This window comes from Apodemus sylvaticus, chromosome 4 (genome assembly GCF_947179515.1).
Source record: "Apodemus sylvaticus chromosome 4, mApoSyl1.1, whole genome shotgun sequence".
NCBI classification, from domain to species: domain Eukaryota; kingdom Metazoa; phylum Chordata; class Mammalia; order Rodentia; family Muridae; genus Apodemus; species Apodemus sylvaticus.
Window position 1 is genome coordinate 62,913,099 of NC_067475.1, and position 27,348 is coordinate 62,940,446.

Genomic DNA, 27,348 nt, shown 5'->3' on the forward strand with positions numbered 1-27,348 from the left:
GAGGACAGCTTCCTCAGATTATGAGTCATACAGTTAGGTCAGCAGCTGCCAGGGAGTTCACCCATACAATGGTTGTTGAGCATCAGTTTTCAACTTAGGAGTTAAGAGATATCCTGAGTGTATTTGAATTTCGATTAACAGTAGCAAAATTACAGACACTAAGTAGCAACAAATAATTTTATGGTTGGGGTCACTACAACATGAGGAACTGTGTTAAACTGCATTAGGAAGGCTGAGAACCACTGTTGCTGTAACAGCTATTTGCCCTGGTTAACAAATTAGCTAAAAATTCTGTGCTCGTGCATGTGCGTGTATGTGTTTCTAGTTTTCCTTCATTATTTCACTCTTTTCGTTATTTTCCTTCAGAGAGCAAACTGAGAGTGAACTCAAGCAGTCAGGTCCAAGAGCTATCCATCAGCTCCAGCACTCAAATAGAATGTGCCATATTGTCCCGATCTGCTGGAAACCTTCCGTTATCCATTATTTGGTATTTCTCTCCTGTTCCTGAAAATGCAACATATCTGAAAATCCTAGAAATGGACCAAACCAATGTTGTAAAATATGGGAATGAATTTCAAACCCCTCGGAGCAAGCAGAAATTTCATTCTGAGAAAGTTTCTCAAGACTTATTTCTGCTGAACATTCTGAGCGTGGAGGACAGTGACCAGGGCCACTACCACTGCGCCGTAGGGGAGTGGCTCTTGTCTGCAAGCGGCACTTGGCAAAAGCTTGAAACAAAGACTTCAGGACTCACAGAATTGAAACTCAAGCCCACAGGTAAACCTTGGGAGAGTATTGTCATATATCTTTCTATAGGATTTTTCTCCAGCGATGTTTAAGGTGTGACTATGAAGAGATTAAAAAAATATGATCTGGACCATAGAAATAATAGGCACCTACAAACGACGACAGGACCTGGTAGCCTACCAGAGGAGGGGAGGTTGCGTAAGGTGAATCAGGGTGAGCGTTCGAGCTCAAACAGGAACGAGATCCCTTGGCTGGTTTGCTTATCTGCTTGGCAGCCTGGTCCATGCGGCTGCCCGGGGAATCGTATCTCCAGATCTTTATATTAACAAGCTGTGCCACTCCAGTGGGGGCCCTACTGTAATTTGGCAGAGAAAGAGTAATACGAAGCATATTTCTCCCACTGTGAACAGAAACTGTACAACTCTATGGGGATATGTGGAGAAATGGCTTTTCAACATTTGGCTGCCTAAACATAAGGCAACTAAGAGTAGTTAACTGTTGGAATGGCTTACTGGGCGAGTCTTCTCCACCTCTGGAGATCTTTAAAAGTGTAATGGGACTTCCATCCATTCCAGCTAGTCTGTGAGTGCTGCCGTCTGAATGCAGACAGGCTTGACTGGGTCTCTTGGTCCTGGCTGGGTCACCTCTAACTGTTGATTAAAGTCAAATGAGTATCACAGCTAAGGAACTGGACGAGATCCAATGGCGTGATGTAAATAACTCAATCTAATGTGCTGCTTAAAGTACTATTTTCAAGATGACATGTTTTTTATAAAGCCCCTAAGATTATAACTGGACATTCCCATATGCTAGAAACAGGACTGCAAAGGTGAGTGAGACAGGGTTCTTAGCCGTGGCAAGCTTACAGGCTGAAGAGAAGCATAAGAGAAACGGGCTTAGGGAGCCGTCTCTTCCTCTGTCCCTTCTCTTCAGGTCCCTCCCATTCTCTATAAGCTTGAGTGCTCCCCAGGGAGGAATGCTGGGCTCTTCTTAGTCTCTGCTTTCCTCAGAACTTCTAAAACCCTGCCCTGGTTTTAACTACTGTCTACAAGATAATCACCCCAAATCTTTGGATTTAGATATTCTGAGCCTTGTGCTTTTAGACTATACTGTACACTTCTACTTGGATGCCCCAGAGACCCCATTTGTTATCTTTTCTGACCCTCATGATTACTTTGTTGTCCTACATTCTGGATCTGTGTGACTGATATCCTTGCCTTCCAGTTGTCTTAGCCAAACACCTGACTGTGCATGCCTGCACGTTTTTTTTTTTTTTTTTTTGTTTGTTTTTTTTTTAAGGAAGCCACATCTCTTGGCATAAGCCACTGTTTCTAAGGTAGAAATATGCCTTCAGGATTAGATCTTTTAGTCTATCAAGAAATTCTCACAGTCTGCACTGTTAAGCCAATTGTATTGAGAGGCACTTAAGAGGATAGTAAAGTCCACTTCCGGGTGTGTTTATAAGAACATTTCCAGAGAAGAATAACTAAGGGGAGACCTGCCTGAAAGTATGGCCTCATCAAATAGCCTGGGGTTGGGTGTAGGGGTGCCAGACAGAATAAACAGGGAGAAGAAGGGAGTCCCTGGGTGTCTCTATGCTCTTCCTCTTCTTCCTTATATCCTCAGAGCAGATTTTGCCACATTCCCCAACACTATGCAATTCTGCCTCACCCCTGGCCCAAAGCCTCGGTGACTCTGGACTAAAATCTCTGAAGTTATCTATCAACAGAATAAGCATTTCTTCCTCTAAACTCTTTCTATTAAGTATTTGTTACAACAACAGCAGCAGCAGCAACAGCAAAGACAACGACAATTACTACAACAACAACAACTAATATAGAAAGTTGATTCCAGAGCGGTGGGGGGTCAATGCTATGACCCAGCCTGATGAAGTGATTCTTAGGCATTTGAAACTGGTTTGAGGGAGGAGTTTGGAAGAGATTGAAAAAGCACTCCAGAACAGTTCTAGAATGTTTTAAGCAGACCTTAATGGGGCAATCCTGGTGAAAGAAAATGCTGGTAGAAGTATGGACAGAGAGACCTTGTGCATGAAATTTTAATGGAAATGGGGGCTGTATTTGAGAAGTGATCTAAAGGTCATTCATGTTGAATTCTGGCAAATATTTTGTTTGTTCCCTGAGACTTGAGTGAGGTTTAACTCAAAAAAATAAAAAAAGACAACTCAGGCAATGGCATGGTTACTGCTCCTTCCCTTTAGCCAGGTTTACAGTGACAACTAGTGATAAAACAGAGCAGAGGGGCTGAAATCTTTGGCATCTGCCCAATAAAGAGGCTCATGTAAAGCTGAGCAATGGGGAGTCAAAGAAAGTTGGCAGTTAGAGATTAGTGCTAGCACTTCACACCAGCGCAAAAGGAAAGGCGCTTTGGAGGCATCTCAGGAATTGGCCAGACCCACCCATCACATACTCAAGACTTAAAGAATAAACTCCCTGAGGCCTGGTAGCATTCAACTAGGAAGACTGAGGCAGAATAGGATATCTTCAAAGATATCCTGACTTACAGAGTGAGTTCCAGACTGCCCTGATCTAGTGTGATTTTTTTTTTTTAAATGACTTTCCTTTGCGGTAAGAGCAACATGACCGGAGTCCCCTACTCACACTGCACTCCAGAGGAAGTCGGTTCATAGGATGCATTTTACCGGGCGCAGCTGCATAGGCACTAAGAGGCCGCTGAAGCCTTACTCCATGGACTCCTAATCATAAGGCAAGCCATCCAGGTGGTACTGGTTTTGTAGACATGCAGAACATAGGAGTTATTGGATCGTGGAGCCTGAAACCACCAGTCACACAATAACCTTGCTTCCTTGAGTTGTCTTGCTTAGATATTTTTGTTGCAGTGATGAAAAACAGACTAACCTAACACAGTGACATTTCTCAACTTGAAAGTGCTTGTAGTTGACCAAAGTCTCTTAAAATATTGAAGGTACCAAGCTCCATGTGATCACCATGTGATCTCCATGTGGTTGCCATGTGATCACCATGTGATCTCCATGTGGCTGCCATGTGATCTCCATGTGATCGCCATGTGACTGTGGGTTGCTTGCTGCTGTATGCCTGGCTTAGGAAATGAATTACTAAGCTTCCAGGAGATACTGTGGATATCACTGTGGCAGAAACTTTTTCCTCAGGTCAAAAGAAGAAAGAATGTCAAGAAGAAAATAAACCTTAGTGACTAAGGTCAATGAGGAAACCATGACTGGAAGGCTCTCTTGAGCTTGCATGTGGACCTTGATGGAGTATTGGGATGGATTAGAAACCAATCTGCAAACAAATAGGGAGTAACTGGAGTCAAGGACATAGAATTTTATGTGAATTAAGATTCTACATGATTCCCCATGAAGAGCAAGTAAATACTAATTAGACTAAACATAGTCTAAGATCAGAGGGAAAAGTTAAAAAGCAACAAAACAGGTTAATAAATGAATTTATAGTGGAGTAGTTAATGTAATACACCCTGGAATTCCCCACCTTGACTTTCTATTGTTCTTTGTTATAAATCCTGGGGATTTTATTCCAAGTCCTCGCCTGCTGGTTAGTGGGGGAGGGTGAAGGAGGACAGCCCAGAGCTGTTTAAGGCATACTGATTAATAACTGAGACGGATCCCTTGGGTGGTATTCTGACACTGGTATCAGTGTTCTGTCTTTCAGTGTGTCTGAACAAGAAGAGGATATCTGGGTGTGGTGGGGGAGGGTGATTTCATTAGGACTGGTACTGCTGTGATACTTAGCTTGGTGTGGTACTGAAAGCCGTGGAATGAACAGCACCTGTGGCAAAAATCAAAGAGGCAGTTCAAAGTCGGGCAGAAGCTGTGAGCCCGGCTGAAGTCGTGTCTATTTTCGCAGTAGGCTCCATCAGGCAAGAGGCTAAAGGACGGAAGTGGTTAGCTTGGTTCGCAGCAGAGAATGTTCTGGCAAGTGTGACAAAACGGAGAAGCACCAAAGGAAAACATTCACGATGAAGGTTCTCATGTCTAGAGAATCCCAGATGAGATCTCCCACTGGAAATGATAGGGCTCAGAGGTGACCAGGCCAAAAGTCCTGTTCTTCTCTAACTGTCAACCACTTTGCCTCCTAGGAAGTCAGGTCCATGTCTCTAAAGTGAGCTGGACGGGAAACGCTACCGAGTATGGAGAGGCAGACTTCAGCTGCAGCCTGGACGGCTCCAGCAGCCCAAGCTCCCTGTACTCTGTGATGTGGTACTGGAGCAGAGGAACCACCGGCGAGAGTCAAATGCTGGCGCACCTGCACTATGACAGCTTGCTGCAGTATGGGCCGGAGGAGAGCAGGAGGCTCCTGCACTGCTACCGATCCTCTCCCACAGACTTTGTCCTGAAGCTGCGTCGGGTGGAAATGGAGGATGCTGGGATGTATTGGTGCAGGGTGGCTGAGTGGCAGCAACATGGCCACCCAGGCAAGTGGGTCAACCAAGCCTCAGCCGAATCGCAACGAATGGTGCTCAGGGTGCTGCGCTCAGGTAACTTGGGGGGTCACTCAGCCGGTGGCTTAGGGGTTAGGGCATATCCTGTTCCCCTCTGTGTTTCCTCCTTTCTTCTGGCTAATGACAATATATCAAATTCCTCAAAGAAGATAACTTAACTGTCTTTCTCCATAATAACTCACTTCAACCAGCAAGGTCTGCATGAGGTTTGGGCACAGACACCTGACTAATAGGCATATCTGACCTGTTCTGATCTTCCCTTACCAAGTGAAGAGCCATCAGCATCACGTAGCCCTCTGATACCCAAATAACTTGTGCAGCCGGCATCCGTACCTCTTGGCTGATGCTCTAATCTCCAGATGCTGTTTTGTAGTGGAAAAGAAAAGGCAGAATAAGATGATAGTTGTGATGATAGTTCTGTAATTTGATCCAACTGAACCAGAGTCAGTTACACCCAAATACTCCCTTGATCAAGGGAAGAAAAGAACCCAAATACTCTTCCTTAAAGAATCAGTGCTGAGATGCTCTGGGATGGCCTTTGAGCAAAGAGTGACAGTTCTTTGTGTAGGGAAGTCTTCCTCAGCCACTGTCTCAGCCTAGTGTATCAGACATGTGATGGACGTCTATTAGGCATGTGTTAATAAGAGCAGTCTCTCCCAGCAAGACCAATAAATTGTGGCTGGCTATAGATAGGATCTGTCAGCTAATTATCTTAGCTACTTCTTTCCATTCCAGTGAGACTTAAATAGGTGAAAGAGGAAGTACAGGATGAATTTATGTTGGAAAAGGAAGACTAGAAAAATTAAGGCAAAGTCTTGGTACTCTACCACAAGAAAGATAAATGGATTTATCATAAATTTGACATTCCTAGGAGACCAACTGGCTTTAGCGACAGTTCCTGGAGGGAGAAGGGTACACATGGCAATGTCTCACAGGCAGAGAGCCTTACTACATCCAGTTAGGGTCTGTCTGAAGTGCTCCCTAGGGCTCCACCCTCCTCTCCCCTTTTTAACCTTCAAGGCTCTATCATTCTTCCCTCAGGTTCAGTTCAGTAATTTTTTCCCCATGTGTCCAGGCAGAACTTTTCTTATCAGCTTTCCATTCCAACTGTTATAGGATATTCCACAAGTCTGGTACGCCCCACAAATGTTTTCCTCTAGAATTCATGGGCCCCATAGAGTCAGCAGTTTTTGCAGTAGAATAAATAGGTAACAACCATAAAAAGGACAGATTCCGGGACTAGCAAGCGCATGCCCTGGAGACAGTGAGACGCTGCCAGCACTTGATGAGAGAGCAGGTAGAACAGGAGGAACTCTGGAGGGAGACATTTAAAAATGGAGTCACTTTTGTCTCCTCTGAAAACACTCACAAGCCTGTGCCACGGTTTTCATTGCAACTAACATCATGTGTTCCCAAAGCAATCCTGTGGCTGAGACAATAGCCTGCTCCACCTTACTGCTCCTGACTGGTGGTTAGAGAAACAGGCTGGAATGATAAAACATCCTTCGGGGCTGGAGTCCATAAGCCTACACTCAGATTACAGTCCTGCCACGTATTAGCTGCGTCATCAGACTTTCCTTGTGTGGGGTTCGGCTTTCTCATAAAAAGAGGATCATAATACAAATATGGTTTTAAAAACCTAGTACAGACACTGGCATATTATAAGTTTTAGATGAATGTTGACTGACCCCTTTGTCTGTATGCCTCCAGAAAAACTTGTTACCTACATGTACATATATACACTGTCATAATTTCTTTTCATGTTGATGCCATAAAACATTTTGACAAATGTGACTTAAGGAGAGAAAAGGTTACTTCTGGCTCCTAGTTCAAAGATACAGTTCGGTTGGGTGGTGCACACCTTTGATCCCAGCACATGGGAAGCAGAGGCAGACAGATCTGCAAGTGGGAGGCCAGCCTGGTCAACAGAGCAGATTCCAGTACAGCCAGGGCTACACAGAGAAACCCTGTCTCAAAAACCCAAAAGAAAAAAAAGAAGATACAGTTCAAGATGGTAAGAAAGTCAAGATGGCAGGCACTTGCGGGCTGAGGTCCATTGTGTCTGCACTTTGGAAGACGCCAGCAGTGAACACTTACCCTTGGCTCATTCTCTCCGTTTTTAGAATCTGAGTCTAAGGAATGGTGTCACCCACAGCGGGCAAGCCTTCACACCTCGGTTAACATAATTGAGATAATCCTCCACATATTTGCCTGTTTCCTAGGCGATACCAGATTCTGTCAAGCAGAGAACTCTAACCATCACACAAGCATACATAATATCCTTACGCCCATCTACGTGGCGGACTTTTAATTTGCTCAATAAGTAATCGAATGAGATCTGAGCACACAAAAGGGCTGGGGAGGATGGAGCCCGCTGTGATAAGCATCATCAGGGAAGTAGTCCCAGGATGCTGAGGGAGCAACTGAACTGGAGTGAAGGGTCAAGGACGGTGCCATTTGGGAAGGCTCCCTCGAACATGGACGTATGGGAAGAAGGAAACTATTCTAGGAAATGGTACACAAGATGGCAAAAAGATATGAAACTCCATGCCAGAGCGAGAGAACCTCAGTGGCAGAGAAGGCCTGAAACTCAGCACACAGAGTCCAAGGCTAAGCATGGGCGCACTGGAGTGGGGTTGGTATGGAGCTAAGATGTGCTTGGTGTCTAAAGTGGGGGAGGGCGCTCTATCATGTCAGTTAGGGGTGCTACTGCATAGGTTCAGGTGCGGCAGTGACACCCTCAGAGTCATGTTTAGACCGATAGGGTTCCCATCGGGTGCAGCAATGAGGCTGAGGTGGAGGGAGGCAGACAAAGCAGGGTGAGCTACGTGAGGTGAAACTGTAGCCAAGATGAGGCAAGATAGAGGCCTGAGCTCTGGCCGCGCTAGTGAGGAAGAGGGCAGTTGACGTTTGGAGGTTGTTAGCTACATAGACATCTGTGGGCAGTGAGTGAACTGAAGAGGTAAGTCAGTATCTGGGCTTAGGTGGGTCACGAGGCCATTGACCAAGCAACCAAACCAAGGCTTAGGAGGGGAGAGTGGTCTGATTTGTGCAAGTTGAGCTGGACCTCAACTCAAGAAGAATTTCCAAGAAGCGTTTATCTGGGAGATAGTGGGAATTACAAGTGTGAACCACACCTGGCTTGTACACTAGGAGCTGTCGGTGTGTGGCCAGTAATGATGCTCAGGGGAGGACACCCGAGGTAAAGTGACAGGCATCAGCCCTGGAGAATCAGAATAGGTATCAGGAGGCAAGAGAAACTCGAGACTGAAGAATACAATAGACTGTTTAAGACAAGAATGGGAGACTCCTCAGGGCTTAAACCACAGCTTTGTAACCATGATAACTGGAGTTCAGGTCCTAGGACCCCTGCAACAAGCCAGGCTTGATCTCATATGCACGAGTGACTCCAGAACTATTGGTGGCAAAGTTAGAAGGCTCTCTGGGGTTCGTAAGCTGCCAACCTAGGCGAAAAGTAATATGAGCCACAGGAGAGACCCTGAGACTCAAAAGACAAGGCAGAGGGTGGTAGAGGAGGGCACCTGCATAACACACACACACACACACACACACACACACACACACAGAATGGCAACATCTTCATGATAAGGGCAGGAAAGCTATATGACAGTCAGCCTGAGGTGGCTGAAGAGATAGGAAGCAGACATATTAGGTATGAGTTACTTTCTCCAGGGCTGTAAAGGGCAAGAGAGAAGACCGTAGGAATGGCAGAGAGCATTGATGAATGAGTTTTAGTTGTCATTCTGTTTGAGGTTCAGGTTGGTAGGCTCCAGGGCGTGTTTACAGTATGGAGAGGAAGAGGCAGTGGGTTGGATGGAGATAAAGTCCATACAGCAGGTCAGCCTCCAACTGTAGCCCTCTGTGTTCCACCTGATATTGGCCCTGGTCCGCATCTGAGCCTTTGTGACTCTCTGACTTACCTTCTCTGTAATCACCCTGCAGCGACCTGTGCCATACACATCACCACTAGGGGGCACCCAAGAGAGGCCCAGATGTTTGCCAGCTCACACCTCCCCTATTTGGCCACATCAGATGGGGTTAGTTTTAGAACTACAAGAAAAAGCCATGGATCACATGGCTTGAGTGGAGGCAGAGCTGACTTATCCTGGACCTTGCTTTCCCCCAACCTTACAATGACTACAATGACTCACTAGGGTGAGTGCTATAGGGCTGAGCCTTTTCACCTCACCTTCAGATCCTAAGTATAAATGAACTATTTTTTTTTTTTGAGTTAAAGTTTCAGAACTCCCGGGATGTTTTAACACAGACTATATAAGATGCTCTTGAACTTCTGATCCTTTTGCCTCTACCTCCTCAGTGTCAGGATCATACATCCGCCCTATTACAGTATACATATATAGCATGAGGGCTCAGACCCAGACAAACATATTTATGCATGCCAGGCAAACATATTACCTAAATGTTGCGTTCTGAAAAAATTGCCTTGATGCAGTGATAGGCCAGTCCATAAGGCTTTCTGAGAGGTTGGATTAGTTGTGGCAGCATAACACTCATTACCATATCTCAGCTTTTATTTAGATAAGAATCTACTAAGAATGGATTCTTAAAGGAGACACGCACTCCTCCCACACTGGAGTTTCTAGAGAGGCCATTTGTTTATTTTCCACGGCATACTCAACAAGGTTTGGCACGAGGCACTGAACTAACACTTGAGAGAATGAACAAGCACTCCTTCAATTAGGTTAAAACAGGAAGCTGTCAGGGGCCGCCTACTCTACTTGCTGCAGAGAGCCAAACCCTACTTTTAGTGCTTGGCAGGAGCCAGAGCTCTCAAGGAGGTAGAGAAAGGCTGAAAATACCTTTATCTCCTCTCTCTCTCTCTCTCTCTCTCTCTCTCTCTCTCTCTCTTTCTCATACACACACACACACACACACACACACACACACACACACTCACATGTCAGCATTTCTGAGGAAATGTCGAAAAGAAAAGCTCTTCCTGGTGTGCCTGGCCGTGGGCAGAAGGAAGCAATTTCTCTAAACAACTGCTCAAGATGAAGTGAGTTCATTACGTCTTTGGCTCCATTCTGCAGGCCTTGTTCTTTGAGTCTGGGGCACTTACTTGGATTGATTCAAAATGCCAAACTGTAATGGTTTCGCGTGTCACCAGTTCAGATCCAAACATGGATGAGAGGCAGATGGTGGGAAATGGGCACCGCAGGATATGGAGCACACAGTGCCCTCCCGGGAGAGGTCATTTAGAAGCACCGGAGCTGCCAGTTGCTCACACTTGGCCAACTCAGCACTGTGCAGAGGGCTCTGTGCTGTCCTTTGGTGGCAGGCTCTAAATGGAGCAGTCTCCTCCCATGAAGACAGTCCCTCTATGCTGAAGGTTAGAGTCTCTTGGGGGCAGAATAACCCAATGCCAGATTTCTTCCTATGCCCTGTGTGCCCGCCCCTGTCACCATCTTCATATGCTATCCCAGCATGTGTGAGACTCACCATAGATTCACTTCCTGACTCCCTACCACTGGACTAGAAGGAAAGCCAGTGGATTAGTTCCTTTGCTATTGTTATGATAAAACACATGACCACAGTAACGTGTAGAGGAAAGTATTTGTTTGTGCGTATAATTCCAGAGGGGAAAAGGCTGTGATGGCAGAGCAGAGGCAGCAGGTAGTGGGTGTGGCAGCTAGCACAGACAATGAGGGCTTACATCCTGAACTACGAGCACAAAGCAGAGAGACCGAACTAGAAGGGCAGTGTGGATCCTTAAGTCTCGAAGTCTGCCACAGTGACATACTCCCCCACAAGGCCATGCCTCCTAAACCTCCCCAAACAGCACCAACAATTGGGGACCAAGTGTCCAAATGCCTGAGATGGATGGGGATATCTTACATAAATCACTGCAGCTGGGGTCTCCAAAGGAGACACTTGATGTTCCCCATGAAGGGTGAGATTTAGCCATGGAAGAACGTAAGAACGTGAGAAGTCTGTTGTGGTTGCTGGCTTCCCATCTCTGGGACAGAGGACCTGAGATAATGTCTAAGAAAGAAAGGAGTACTTTGTCTCATTGTTTTGGAGTTTTCAAGCCATGGGTGGTTGGTTGGTTCATGGCTTTGGGCTGGCAGTAAGGTGGGTAAGAGGATGTGGCATTTCAAGAAACTTCTCACCTCTTGGCATCCTGGAAGCAAAGAGAAGTGGGGAGGGAGGGAGATGGGGGGGGGAAGAAGTAAAGGGAGAAGAGGAGGGGGAGAGGGTGGGAGAGGGAGGAGAGAGTATCAGTAGTCCATGGTCCCAGTGACCTATGACCTCCCATTTAGCCCTACCTCTTAAAGGTCTGATCCCTTTCCAGTAGTGCCAAGTCAAGGCCAAACCTTTGCTACCTGGCTCTTTTCAGGACATTCCAGATCCAAACTACAGAGCTGAGGGCTGTGGGGGTCAGTAAGCTAGGGAGAAGGTTGCCTGGGAGTTTCTCAGCTGTCCCAGGAACAATAGCTAATGTCTATTGCTTACCCACTCAACAAATGGTCTAGATATTGTATTAAAGTCATATTACATATTACCACATCACAGCTCCATAAATTATTATCCCTGCTTAGTTGATGAGGAAACAGAGGATTGGGGGAGATGAGTAACTTCTCCAGTTTTCCAAGAGTGAGCTGAGGAGTGAAGAGCTAAGCCAAGCTCTCTCTGACGTATGGGTGGTATGCATTCACGCCAGTGTAGGCGCTCTCATGGCCAGTATTTTCACAGGGACTCCATGCCTCCATGCCCTCCCAGTGAAAGGTCTTGGGTCTGGGGTCAAGAAGGGCACTAAGGCAGATTGTCATTTTGGGTAAGAAGTTTATTACAAGAGTTATTAATGCCAAGGACAGACAGCAGCATGGCAGGAGCCTTGATGAGCATTTGAGCCCACAGGCAGAGTTAGGAGGGCTCCTCTTAGAGGGCTCAGGAAGGAGACAGGTTCACATGGTGAGCTTGCAGCCAAGGCTCTCTCTGACTCAGCTGCTGCACAGTGGAGGGAGAAGGGGACTCCAGGGTGCAGCTCTGAAGATCTGGGGAAGTGAGAAAGAAGGGCCTGGCTAGTTGTCTGTCTCCCCATTCTATGGGTGGAGGCATGTGTCAACACTGGCATCCTTTTGATTTCCCAGGGAGTCCAGCACTGAGGTTTGTAAACTTCCTTGGGGAAGTGAAAAATTGTGGCTGTCTATCATTCTGGACACCTGAGGAGACTGTTGACACTCTCATAGATGGGCTCTCAGTAGGGGGCTTGTCATTTCCTGACAGTAGCCATTGCTATAGAAAGAAATTTCTTTCAGTAGCCACGGTCGAGCAGTCTGGCCTGTTCTAACACAGTGTTGAGGTCTCTGCGCCATTTGACCACGCTTGCAAGAGTCATCACATGAACTCTGGGAGACTAATTATCACTCGGCTGGATTATTTGGGAGAAGAATGCAGAAAGATGTTAGAAAAGAATTAAAAATTAAACCAGGCATGGTGACACACGCCTATAATCCCAGCTTTCGGGAAACTGAGGCAGGAAGATGTCGAGTTTGAGGTTAGGTCAAACTACTTAGTGAGACTCCGCCTCAGATCAAAACAAACAAAAGAAGAAAAAACATTCAAAATCTCTCTCTGCTATTGATTATGTTTTCAAGAAGGAAGATCAGATACAAGATGAAGACTACAATTGAGAACAGAAAAAATAATCTAGGGCACCAACTCTGCAGCTCAGTGCCAAACCCACTCAGAACCGACAGCCTCATGCTCACCAGGGACCGCCACTCTACATGAGAGCGGCCACCCTGGTTCTTGCATGGGGAATACACTCGGTAGCTGATTCCTTCTCTAGGATCCTTGAAGCCTTCCAGGCTGTAAGTGCCTTATAAGATACAGAGGCATGTGAGACACAGGCCCAACTCTTCAGGAGCTCACAGTACCTACCTTGAGCAAATGTCTGGGCTTTCTCTTGATTTCCAGCGAAGAGGCAGCCTTTGACGTGTAAACTGCATCAGTGCGGCCCTCAAGAGACTTTTTTTTGCACTTGAAGGTTGGTCAGAATGACCCACTAAACCTGTTTTATCACTGGGAATCTGTAATCTCGTAAATTGTATAGCTTAACCTTTGAAGATGAGATGTCTCCTGTCATTACAGTTTCCCAAGCAAACCGTATCTGCTGTTAGTTAGCCTCAGTGTGTTCAGAATAGCCCTGATTCCACATGTATCATAAATGTAGTTGGAAGACTACAGGGAGTGGTTGGTAGCACTTTACACATGTGGTTTTCTGCTGATTGTCTGTAACCCAGGCCTTTAGCCATCAGCCCAGGGCGCTTTCCCTGGACCTGTGGTGTCTGTGGTCCTCTCTGCTTCACCTCCCTGGGGGAGTGACCAGGAGCCCCACTGCCCCACATGTTGATCCGTTGATGGTGGCTCCCAGTGGACTGGAGCTGCCGGAGGATCGCATGCTTTGGCATGCCTCTGTGCGGCATCCTTGACTCTGTGGCAGCATTTGATTTGGTTTAAGATCAGCAAATGCAGGAACCCAGGACACTTAGACATTCTCAATTCCCGGAAAGAAAGGGGCGGAAACAAAGGGCTGTGTGACAAGGAGGGGTGAGCACGGGGCCATGTAGGAAGTCTGGGAGAAGTAAGATCCAACCAGACAGGGGCTGTGCCCAGTGGCTTAGATACAGGAAGTGAGAGTCGAGCGTGGCGCGCAAGGAGCCAGGCCTGGGCCCAGGCCTGGGATGACCTACGTGTCATGGGTCAGGGGGAGAAGCGTCCTCCATAAGTACCGCGGTTACTGAGGACAGCGTTGTGCACTGGAGTTTCAGACACAGCAGTGGGAATAGCTCAGTTAAAAATTCAGGGCCAGCTACACAGTTGAGAACGAGGACTGAATTATACATATCTTTTCTGAGGGAAGAAGATTAAAGGAAAGGTTTTCTTTTTTTGTTTTGCTTTTCTTTTTGGCTGCTGGTTGTAAGTAGGTCATTGGCAGCTCTACTGCTACAAGGGCCGGGCAGGGGGAGAGTGTGTGTTGGGAATGTCCTGGGCCTGTACTCTCAGTGTTCTTGAAGGATGAAAGGTCTTTGCCATTCCATGTTGTTGTCTAAATGGACTTGCCGATGATAACGTGTAGGGAGGGGTCTGCGCTTCCTCGACCCTGACTGCTGGGACACCGGCTGACTCTCCTCGTGTTTCTCTGCTTGCAGAGGCCACGTTCTCTTCCCGGATCTGCTCGTCCAGACCCTTACTGCACTTCCTCGTCGCCTGCCCCCTCATCTTGCTGCTCCTTCTGTTCTCGTCCTTCCTCTGCTTGTACTGGAAGGCCAGGAAGCTGTCACAGCTGAGTGTCACTGCAAAGAAAGAAAAGGCTCTCTGGGTGGGCATGAGAAGGACATCACTGCAGAAGGAAGCCGGAGAGGAGGATGAAGGCTACTGAGTTCCAAGGAGCACCTGTGCTGGAGGAAGGCGTGTGGAGGGATTGGGTTGGACTGAATGGATTCTGCTTCATACCTTGGCCAAGTTACCTAGGGACTGGAAGTACTATGCTGTGGGCATTATGTTGTTAACCAGATCTTGTTGAGTTTCTTTGTGTAGCAACCATCTTTTTTTTTTTCATCCTTCAGAAGCAGGGAGTGTCATTGCCCCCTCACCTCCTGAAGGTCCAGCCCTCATCTGGAAAGAGGGGACCACCAGCCGGCGAGCTTTCCTGCCTCCCTACCCTCCAACAGCACCCATTCCCTTGGAAACATCAGCTTGGCCCAGTCACAAGGGAAATCATTTTTTTCTAGATAAGAAATGTAGGAAAAACCGGGTGTCAGCAAAGCCAGAGGAATTGAAAGCGTGGACTGGCTTCCTGGAATCAGACTCCCCCAGTCAGTATGTAACTCTTTCTAGGCAGAAATCCAATGGTTTTACTCCACCCCCCTTTACGAATGCCACTGTAAAGTATAAGAGTCGTTGTCTAATCAATATTGGTCCTTTGACAAAGGGTAACATGCTGCGGCCTTTTTGGAGGTTTTATTTGGCCTCCTGCTTTTACAATTGGGGATAACTTTTGTTTCTATTTTTGTTGTGTTGTGTATAGCTCTGCTCTGTTCAGTTTGAACTGTCCGCCAACTTAAAGCTGTCTTTCCCCTACCAAGGCCAGTCTTCCTGTGCTGGGATTAGAGGCACACATTGGCACTGGTCGGTGCTGTGCATGTCTTTAATCCCAGCACTCAGGAGATAGAAGTGGGTGAATCTCTGAGCCCAAGGCCAGCCTGGTCTACAGAGTGAGTTCCAGGAAAACCAGGACTACACAGAGAAACCCTGTCTTGGAAAAGAAGGAGGAGAAAGAAGAAAAGGGAGATGAAGAAGAAGAGGAAAAGGAGGGAGGGTGAGGGGAGAGGGAGAGGAAAACATTGGCATTCTTGGTTTAAGAGATAGTAAATCAGCCGGGCGTGGTGGCTCACGCCTGTAATCCCAGCACTCGGGAGGCAGAGGCAGGCAGATTTCTGAGTTGGAGGCCAGCCTGGTCTACAGAGTGAGTTCCAGGACAGCCAGGACTACACAGAGAAACCCTGTCTCAAAAAACCAAAAAAAAAAAAAAAAAAAAAAAAAAGAAAGAAAGAAAAAAAAAAAGAGAGAGATAGTAAGTCATCATTAAAGAACATTCTCCTACCCATACAGCAGTGTTTTGCTCAGCTCATGTCCTTCACACACACACACACACACACACACACACACACACACACACACACACACACACCAGCCATAGTGCTTGGCCAATGCCTCCTTTGAAAGCACTGGGCCAGAGGAAAGAACTTGCGGGAGGGCTCTGAAGTAACCCCCCTGTCGTCTCATGGTACTGGAGTGTGGGTTCAAGGGAAGCAGAGGTCAAGTCTGATTCCTGAGTCTCCTAATCTCACCCTAGAAATCCCAAAGGCGAGGTGTGATGGTTTAAGGCTTTCAAGAGCTGTTTCCACTGTATAGGTCTGGCTGGAGCCAGAATTGAAAATCAATCAAATAAAGGACCTCAGATAACACATCTATTTATTGTCTATGTGACCACCAGGGTTTCTTCAGTACTTGGTAATTTGCATTTCTAAGGAGAGCCATTTATTTTTAATTATTTTATCAGGCACACAGTCCTCTCCAAAGATAATTAGTTCCTTTGCTCCTTTGCAAGCAGATTATCCGTGGCTATGAGAACTGCACCACAGACCTGCTGCTTCCTTAATCCAACTCCCTCTAAAGCCTCGTTTGAAACATTCCAAATGTTTTCTCAAACAACCAACACATTAACTTCTTCCCTCTCAGGTAACGATGAAAAGAAGAAGGAAATTAAAGAGTTCTTCAGAAATAAGTATGATGGCTCCCACCCCCCATTTTTAGAGGTCTTTTTTAAATGTTTATTTTTATTTTGCATATTGATAATCTGCATGTATGCCTGTGTACCACATGCATGCAGAGTCTACTCAGGTCAGAAGAGGGCATGATATCTCTTGGAACCGAAGTTATAGATAATCATGCGCTGCCTGCCATGTGGGTGATAGGAAAGGAACCTGAGTCCTCTGGAAGAACAGCCAGTGCTTTTAACTGACTAACCATCTCTCCAGCATTCATCCCTGACCTTTTTTATTTAAGACAGTATTTTACTATGTAACCATGGCTGGCCTGGAATTCACAAGGTAAACCAGGGATAACCTGATCTCACAAAGATCTGCCTGCTTCTGTAATGGCATGCCAAGAAGGAACTTGTATTTGAATTGATTTCTGGCAGGAGAATCATGAAGACCCTGTGGTACTTCCCATCTGGTCTTCTTGAAGTGCTCTCCCAACCTTCCCCTTCTCTCCTTTACCTCAGCTGTTATTTCTGTTCCATCAAACCAAGGACAGACCTTCTTCAAGGAGACAGGGCTTTTCCAGCCAGAGTGCAGCCCGGGAAAGTGTGTCCCTGAAGCAGTCCTTGCTTGTCAGGTCTTATGGTAGACTAAAGGGTGGTGACTCAATATGTCTACCCCCATAGCAGTACTGCCTGGCTCGTTCTGGATACTCTCTTCATACATGGAATGAACAGTAAGCACACCCGATTGCCTTTAGAGCTATATCTCACTATTGGCCCAACGGTCAGTTTGAAGGCAACTGAACCCCCAAACTCTTTAACTCTAGTTTTAGTGTTTGCATCAAGTGGAGGGTATCTCTTGTGCAGCTTTCCTATTCTGCCCTCACACCCCCACACCCCCACCCCACCCTCCCCCACCCCACCCCGGCTTTACTTTCAGCTTTGTGATAAGTCCTCTTTGGCAATGAGACAAGCCTTTATCTCAGGAATTGGCTAACCACATCCCAAGGGTCTGGTACAGCCTTCCACCCATGCTTTAAATACAATTTACTGGAATCCAGTCATTCTCATTCCCTTACATTGTATGCATGGCTGCCTTTGTGAGGAAATGACCACAAAGGGAGGTTGCTAAGGAGACCGTGTGTGCTGGCTTGGTTTTTATTGTCAACTTTACATAACTTAGAGTCACCTGGGAAGAGTCAACCTCAATCGAGGAATTGCCTAGGTCAGGCTGAGCTGGAGGCGTGTCTAAGAGAGATTTTATTGATTGCTAGTTGATATAGGACAGTCCAGTCCAGTGTGGACAGTGCCATCCCAGGCAGGCGAGCCCGGGCTGTGTCAGGATGAGAGCAAGAAGCTGAGGTGGGAAATGGTGCTCCTCTGTGGTCTCTGCTTCAAGCCTCTCCCTGGCGTTCCTCAATGGTGGATTGTGACCTGGATGTATCAGGCAAAGAAACGGTTTCTCCCAGGTTGCTTGTGCTCAGAATGTTTTTATCACAGCAACATAAAGAAAACTGGCACACCACGTGACCTACAAAGTCTAAAATGATTTCTTTCTGACCCTATACCGAGACTATTTTTCTAGCTTCTGTCTCTTCTGGTTAATGTTTTTCCCATGGTAGCTGCATATGATGTTCCTGAAACACTGGATTTGACCCATTTTATCTACCTACCATTGTTGTGTATTTGGTTGACTTAATAAACAGTCTTAGGCTCTCTGGACTGGTGTGTGGTCCAAGCCGCTTCTGCACTTGGTATGCTCCTGAGCAGGCTGGCAGTGAGGGTGGAAGGCTTGCCGCCCTGTGGAACTCCATGGCACTGTTCTGAGAACCCTGTCTACGCGAGGCAGGCTGACACAGGGATGAATAAGGCAGGGCGGCTCCTCTCATTGTTTTTAGGTTTTTGAGACGTGTAACCCTGACTGATTTATTGCTGAGGATAAGTGCAGTGGCGAAAACCTGCAAGCCACGCTAATTCCTCATGACTGTTCAGAATTTATTCACTATCGTAGAGTTTCCTGGGATCCTACACAGAAGGGATTGTCTCTGTCCTACAAATGAGGAAGTGGTGATCAGAGAGGTTAGGATTTATCCAGGATCAGCTAGCACTGTGCAGAACAGAAAGAACCAAAACGTAGGCTTACCAAGCGATCCTAAGCTGGTGATTCTCAACCTTCCTATTGCTGTGACCCTTTAATACAGTCCCTGCCCAGCCATAAAATTATTTCATTGCTACTTCATAACTGTAATTTTGCTACTGCTATGAACTGTGATGTAAATATCTGATATGTTACCTCTGTGAAAGGGTCATTTGGTCCAAAAGGGGCCGCGACCCACAGGTTGAGAACTGCTGTCCTCAACTCTCTTCCCACAAACACTGTGCTTAAATTTATTGCTGGGGGCGGGGGATTGTGAGGGAGATAATACCCACACCTCACGGTTCAACTCAGGGGTTCATGTAGACACAGGGCTTGTTTATCTCCTTCCCACGGTGGGGTTCTTGGTGGCAGCAGCAGCTCCCAGCTACAAGGGTTGAGCCTAAGAAAGCAGCTTGCTCGCACCTCAGCAGCCAAATTATAAATAGGTTTTAAACCACTTCAAATCAGAGGCGAATGTCACTGTATCTCGATTTTTTTCCAGCCCTGCCTGTGCTCATATGAAACAAAATCAATAGTAGTAATTCAGATTTTATAGGCGTTTGTCACGACTTGCTTACAACAGGGTCTTCAGCATCAATAATGTCCTTCAAATATGCCTAAGGATTCTGCAGGATTCTGAGGATTCACATGCTAGTGAAGTCTCTCCCCGTAACGCCCTGTGATTTAGTTGGGTACCGTGGGCTCCGTGGAGCATGGGATGCTGGGGCACCAGAGATGAGCAGGTAGCACTGCCCTCGACGGCCACTCTCTGTCTGTCTGCATCACACTCAGCTCTAAGGGGACAGATCTAAGGTCTCCATGACTTTCTGATGTCTAGTTATTCTCTTGTGAAAATAGCTCCATGGTCTTTTGCCCAAAATCTCCCTTATAACATCTGAACCCTGGCCAGTCTGGGACCATTGTGTTCTCCCTTCAGCCTTCTGTCCTATGGCCTCAAATACTCTGTATTTCATCTCCTCTTTCCCTTTGCTTCCTGCAGGGGGGTCATTCAAGCCTGCTTGAGAGGACACCACACCAGACAGGCTCCAAGGTGTCTGCATTCCCTTAGATGGCACTTCTGTTACACGGCTATTCATTTTACCCCAAGCCAACTAAGCGCTAAGACCACTTAGAAATGAGAGAAATGTCATAAAGGAGATGCTATTTGACTGAAAAGTAATGGTGTGTCTTAAATAAATAAAAAATAAATAAATAAATAAATAAATAAATAAATAAAAAGCTAAGTTGAGGTAAACAGTCTAGGCAAAGGAGACTCTCAAGAAAAATGCCTTGCATAGAATCGCTCTGAGTTGGTTCAAGCAACACATCCACAGAGAGGGCTGGGCAAAGGAGTCTCGAATGTGTGTAGAGACTTGGGTTCTATGGTGACCCCTGGCTGGCCAAGGACCGTTGCTTACCATGGAAGGAGTGCCTGAGTGTTCAGAGAATGAAGATTACGAGTGAAGAGTTTGGCTAAAATTGAGCAGTGTTACCAAAGTGAGGTATGGCAGCTGGCTGCAGAACAATCACTTCCCTGACGTGACTAATGCAGGTGGCATCAATTTTGTGAATGCCTTGAGTGTAGAACAAAATTACCAGAAAATTCAAGTTTCCCTGGGCAGTGGTGGCACACACCTTTAATCCCAGCACTTGGGAGCCAGAGGCAGGTGGATTTCTAAATTTGAGTCCAGCCTGGTCTACAGAGTGAGTTCCAGGACAGCCAGGACTACACAGAGAAACCCTGTCTTGAAAAACCAAAAAGAAGAAGAAGGAGGAAGAGGAGGAGGAGGAGGAAGAGGAGAAGAAAGAAAGAAAGAGAGAGAGAGAGAAAGAGAAAGAAAGAAAGAAAGAAAGAAAGAAAGAAAGAAAGAAAGAAAGAAAGAAAGAAAGAAAGAAAGAAAGAAAGAAGAAAAGAACAAGAACAAGTTTCAGGCAAACCTGGGCCATATAGTAAGACTCTGACTCAGAGACTCAAAAGGAAGAAATAAGGAAAGGAAGAAAGGAATGAAGAAAGGAAGAAGGAAGGAACAATGGAAGGAAGAAAGAAACTTGGTCTCAAAGTGACTAGTATTTATTTGGTAAATACAATGATATATCACTACATCACGATATGTAGAAATAGCTGTTACATGTGCTATCTCAACTTTTTTTTTCCTTCATCTTTTTTGAGATAGGATATTTCTATGTAGACCAGGCTAGCCCAGAACTGTAATCCTCTTGCCTTGGCCTCCTGAATGCTGGCATTCTAGGTGTGTACATCATGCCTGGCTCCATGCATCTTCTTTTACTCACATCTACATTTAATTTGATTGCTAGAAGTTCAAAGCTTCCACTGCATCATCTCTGAAAACAAGGTCTTTTCTGAACCAACTACCAACTAGAAATGTATTGTTGGAGCCATTTGCTGAGACAAAGGACCACATTAGGTAAGAAAGGTGGTTCTGAAGTGTCCAGGCTATCAGCACCCGTGTGTAAAAGACCAAAGCTATTCTTTCTGTGAGGCAGAGGGTGGACAGTTTCTACTTTGATCTGCACATCCAATAATAGGATCCTCGATAACTCATCTCTCCTGATCCCTTCTTGGTCCCCAGTGTTCGGAGTTATAACAAATGACTCATTGAGACAACAAATTGACTTGCCAAGTCCCTACTGTGTTTCTAGTTGTATGTCTTTTACTGTAGAAACCTGCCCTCCAACCCCCCCCCCCCCCCCCGTGATCTTGACTAATCCCTTGTGCTGACTTTTGTATTTCTGAGGCCCACACAGAGTCTTAGGAGAATCTGTACTATTTGTTCTGTGTTTGCATGTTCTAGACTGAATGGAATTCAGAAAGAACTGTGATGCAGCAGGATTTCCCTACTCCCACTGCACACACTTTGGTAACTGAGATTGTGAGTGCCCTTGCTCTTCTCCTGGGCCATCTCCTCGCATGCTGCCAGGAAGACTTCTCTACAGCTTGATGTCATGCACAGCACAACATGGAGAGGCTCGATAATGTGGAACCTGCTCCTTACCACCGGTGCATGAATGCAGCTGATCATGGTGAACAGAGCAAGCCATTCTTCAACATAAGGGATTTTCAACATTGTAGTTATTAGTTATAATACTAATCACTGGGAAAACAGGATGTTGGGGCTCATACAATGTGCTGTAGTGCCAGCACATGGAAGGTGAGGCAGGAGGATCAGGAGTTCCTCAGCTGCCAAATGAAGCCAAGGACACTTTGTACTTCATGAAATTCTACAAACAAACAATCAACAACAAAACGAAATAATCACTGGGAATTTTGGGCACATAGACTAGATATATACTATAACAATAGCAGTGAGTGTCTTTCATTAACACATACACACACACACACACCACACACACACACACACACACACACACACACACACACACACACGCACGTGCGCGCAATGAATCCCTAATTGAAACATATACCATTAATAGCTCTTGGCACAATAACTCTATAGAGCAAGGATCATCAGCTTAGATTTAAGCAGGTAAATTAAAAGAAAAACAATTTGTCTGAGGAGTGTCCTCAGGGAGTAATGCAGACAGAGGTATTTGGAGCATGCATTTCTATTTAAAGGCACTTAGATCCAAGGTAATATATGAGATAATTGTACAAGGAATTACAAGGTTTAGAGGAAGGGTTCAATCCTTTCACTCCCACCTCACATCCTAAAGCCATCACCAGATACCAAAAACTCCACCATTAAAACAACGTCTCAAGACTATGAGTACAGCCACAGATCAAAAGGCTACATACGCAGCTAGTTTGCTATTTTGCCTTTCAAAAGTAGGCCTATCACACATTACAAATGAATTTTGTGTAACACACGAGGTAGAAAGCTTGAGCAACATCGTTGGGAATATAAAACAGTGTAGCTGCTGCGAGCAAGCAATAGGCCAATTCCTTTCATTTCTTTATCTGATTTGCATTACCTTACTGTAAAAAAAATTGGAAATGGAATTACCATATAATCTAGTAACTTTGCTTCTGAGTTTATACCCAAATTATTAGAAGCAATGCCATGAAGAGATTTTGCACACCCATGTTCATAGCAGCAGCAGCATGCACAATAGCCAAAACTCTAAAGGCAACCCAATGTCCACAGATACGTGGATAAATTAACAGAATATGATACCATACATAATAGAGTGTTGGTCATCCTTTAAAAGGGGAAGGACATTATGAAACATATTACAATATGGGCGATTCTGGGAGACACTGTAAGAAAACTGCATCAACCATAAATGGGTAAGTGGTGCATGTGCCTCTCATAAGAAGTGCCTGGAGTAATCGGATTTATAGACACATAAAGTATAACAGTGTTTTCCAGGGCTAAGTGCAAAATCATTTTGTTAACAGAATGGAAAGAAAATTCTTCCTCAACTCTATAGGTGAAAGGAAAATATTTAATAGTTTTTTAGAGTTCATATTCAACATGAACTCGGCAAACAGACAATAGAGAGGAACTTCTTCAAGTTGACAAAGGCTGTCAAATTTAGTTGTAGAAGACAGAGTACTTCTCGCCTTTTATTAGGAATTTGATGGGGTGCCAGCTAGCACTACATTTCTTGAATGCCTGTCTGAAAGTTCTTGTAATGTAATACCTTAACAGACCCTAGCAATGTTAGAGGCTCCAGTATGACCTCAAAACTCCTCACAGGCCCCAAAGCCTGGGAAAATAGAAACAAAGACCTAGTTCTATAGTTCCAAGAAAGCCCTGAGGAAAAAGTCCCTTCACATACTAGCCTTGCTTTTTGGCTTCTGTAGTTTCACTTTGTGCTAACCAAAGTCTACCAACCAGGATATAATTTTTGTGTGTAAAAGCTAAAGAGCTGTAAGGCCTGGTCTTGGGGCTGCAGGATTTGGTCAAGTGCCTGGTGCAGCAGCTGGCTGGCAATAAAGACTTCTTTTGTCTTTAAGAGTGACCATTTGGTGGCCACAACAATCCCACAGGACAAAGAAGTTAAAGGCAAAAAAACACTGAAACAGAAATCAAACTGTCTTCATTTCTGAGTGACTTGATTGCTTTCTTAGGAAACCCAAATCAGATACTAGGTCAGTACAGAAAATAAACTGTAGTTTAATATCAAATGACTTGGAAATCATACCTATAATAGAATAAAATATCAATTGCCTTGAAATACATTTTTAAGAATTCTACATTTAAAACTATAAATAAGACAATGCTGGGCTGAAAAAGACCTACTAGGGAGTCTGTTTTCATAGTTAAAAGCCTCAGCATCACTAGCATGTCAATTATCTTTGAGTTGATCTACTGATATAAAGCAGCTGCTAACAGTGCAGGGAGGGGGCAAATTTCCCTCCTAGTGAATATGAACATGGGGACGTTTTGGTGTCACATCTTGGAGAAGTGCTAGTGAGTGAGAGATCAGTATTCTTTGAACACTCTGAAATGCATAAAACAGTGCCTCATAGTAAATATTCTTCAAGCCCCCAACTTCATTAGTGTTACAGTTATTGGAATCCTGACTCAAAATCCCAGATACTTTTAGGCATCAACATGCTCATTCTAATGCTAAAATATGTATAATGTATATGTAAAATGTGTATAAAATACATATTATTTGGGAATCAAGAAGACCATGTGTAAAAATAAAAGGTTGAAGGAATTACATGATCAGGTTATAGGAAATTCTGTAAAATTAAGACCATCTGAAATGTGTCTACATATAAATGAAGAACCAATAGAGAAAAATTGGAGACCAGAAGTAAATCTACACAAATGCATCGACCCGATTTCTACGATTGCTGCTACTTTACTGAGGAGAGAATACTTCTTTTAGTGAATTATGCTTGAGTAATTAAAATTAATACATAAAAACTACCACACATTGTATATGATAAACTGATAAACATTATTAAAATTAAAAATTGAGGATCAAATAGATGACTGACATGGCATAATTTTAGTATTAAAGAGGAATAACAAGATAGATATTTTCAATGAGCATCCTGTGCTTCTGACTGTGTGATGAGGCTTATACTAAGAGCCAGACACGTAGATGTTGCTGACAAAGTCTCTTCTTTCAGCAAAGAGGGCAGCAGAATGAACAGTTACTTCATTGAGCAGATACCATGGGTTTAGCAGGATTGAATCTCTGTGACAACGTTGGGGAGAAAATGGCATCACTCAGAGTTCTCCAGAGAAAAAGAAGTAACAGGGTCTGAACAGAGATGTAAGAGGACTTTTGTTTTGGAAATTGTTTCACCCAGTTACAATTGGAGGCGGAGAGATCTCTAGAACAAGGTTTGTGGACCAGAGACCAGTGAAGCTAATGGTGTGATTTAATCAGAACCCAGAGGTCCGAGAAACTAGAAGTTGGTGAGGTGATTCCTACACTGAGACCTAAGGCCTGAGAACTGAAGGGCAAAGACATGAAGGCCTTACAGACTCAAGGATCAAAAGTTCTGGTGTTCAAGGGCAGAAGATGGACATCTCACCTCAAGAAGAGAGGATTTTCCCTTTCTCAGGCTTTTGTCCTGTTTGTGCTGGAAACAATTTGTAACTACCAACCTGGAGGCTGATCTTTTTATTTAATTTTTTTAGATTATTATATTTCATGTGTATTGAATGTTTTGCCTGCGTGTATTTATTGTACCTCAGGTGTACATGGTGACAATGGAGGTCCAAAAATGGTGTCAGAACACCTGCAACCGGAGTTAGAGACGGTTGTGAGCCACCTCTTGAGTACTGGGAATTGAATCTGGGTTGATCCTTTGCAAGAACAACAGATGCTCTAACCATTGCGTAAACTCTCTAGCCCACGAGGCTGATGATCTTTAACATGGCTACTTACTCATTTCTTCCTGCAGCATCCTCCCAGACACACCCAGGGACAGTGTCTTATTAGTTATCTTGGGCATTCTTTAGCCCAATCGAGTTGATGCATTCAATTATCCATCACAACTATAAAACAGGGAGACAGTTCTGTCCTAAGGACCATGATGCCCAGAGCAGTGCCCTCTCTTCCACAGTGTGCAGAGACTACCCTCTCATGAACAGAGACATGTCAGTAACATGAGAGTCCTAAGAGCCCCAGCGGGGCAAGAGCAGTGATAGGACCTCAGTGAGCGGTCCTCTCACTCTTCAGAAACAGATGAGATGGGCTCAGGGAAGCCGGGAGGCCTGTGCACTCAGCACTAACTTCCACAGGGCTTCTTTCAACCCAACACATGTTGAGCGTGTGGCCAGTCTGTGTGACCCTGCGAGGCAGTTTATACACACGCAGAAGGATGTGCTCTATGATGGTCTCCTGTCCCTGAAGGCAGACTCTACAAGTGCTCAGGTCTGTCCTTAGGGAGTCTTTGCATTGTTTCCTGGCCTGTCTGGCAGCAACTGTACCACCCAGCTGGCCACGGGGAATTGAAGGTTCTCTAGTGGCCATGACTCAAGAAACACCTGCTTAATAACAGGGTGCTGATATCAGAATGACCTGCGTGTCATGAAGCTGTTCAGATGCCCTCCAAGCCCTAGAGCAGACAAATAGCAGCTCTGTGCCTGGAGAGCAGGTCCTACTGAGGGAACAACTTGGGAGGAGCGGCAGCATCTGAAGTGATGTGACAGGACTCGGCGTCTAGTGTGAGGAAGGACTGTCCACTGTGCCCAGCATCCGCTCCTGGCGCACAGGCATGTCTACGTGTGCCTGTGGTGCTTGAGTGGAGGAAGCAAGGCATGATATAAGTTAGCACCAGTCCCCACCCTGCTCCCACGTGTCACCTGCCCTGTTCAGCAGTTTCTCCTTCCCTACCAAAGGCAGAGTAAACACGGGAGCCCTCGCCAAGGAGCACGTTTCAATAAGACAGATGGAAGCTACTAAGTACTACTTCTCACCGACCACTTTGACTTTTTTGCCCTTTTTAGACCCACAAAATATAGGTAATGTCTCTGACCTGACAGAGCTCTGGTGAAGCTTAGATGAGACAGATGTGAGGGAGGCGGCGTCCGCACCTTTAGGGAGTGGTCATCCCTGACCAGCTCCTAGTTTGATGCTTTCTGCACTTGAAAGGAAACACCAGCTACCTGTGTTCTAACTCCTAACACGTCCTGGAGAGAGCAAGGTGTGGCATTTGAACACAGGCACAGACTCAGTCACAAAATAGGATTGCTGGCCTGTTCTCAGTTGTGGAGGGCAGACTTCCAGAAAGAGTCCGGCTACCAGGCAAGGGGCTCGGAGGAACATTTGGATAATGTGGTCTGGGCACTTTTCAGTTAAATGAGAAATAGTCCAGGGCTTTAAAGCAAAGATATATAAATACATGGAAAATAATGAGAAACGGAGCCGCAGGAGACGTCTATCCTGAGATACATTATACCTGTATTAATTAGCTAATTCAATTTACATGTAGATTTTAGTGCAAATGGCACATTTGGAAAACATTGTATGTGGAAGTATATGCTGTGATAGATAGTGAACAATTAGCCTGGGGATTTGTACTGTGGTGCTTGGGCCTAGAGTAAAACACCAGAGGCGAGTGACTGACACCACAGACATTTATTTATTTCCTCACAGTTCTCAAGGCTGCATCCTGGATCAAAGTGCTGATCCATTGTCAGCTGAGGGTTCTTCCTGGCCTGAAAATCAGCCATCTTCCTCCCCAGTGTGCTCTGGCCTGTAAATCAGTCATCTTCCTCCCCAGTGTGCTCTGGCC

The 27,348-nt window shown here is 45.4% G+C and overlaps 1 protein-coding gene across 2 annotated transcripts in view; it reads left to right on the forward strand.

The window, feature by feature from the left end:
- The window catches only part of Cd101 (CD101 molecule), a 39,828-nt gene extending 21,584 nt beyond the window's left edge, over nucleotides 1-18,244 (forward strand). For both annotated transcript variants that reach the window (XM_052179635.1, XM_052179636.1), the window contains exons 7-9: nucleotides 367-777; nucleotides 4,843-5,241; nucleotides 14,406-18,244. In XM_052179635.1, coding sequence (XP_052035595.1) covers nucleotides 367-777; nucleotides 4,843-5,241; nucleotides 14,406-14,635 — 1,040 coding nt within the window. In that variant the 3' untranslated portion in view covers nucleotides 14,636-18,244. The remainder of the gene's footprint in view (nucleotides 1-366; nucleotides 778-4,842; nucleotides 5,242-14,405) is intronic.
- Nucleotides 18,245-27,348: the final 9,104 nt, after the last annotated feature.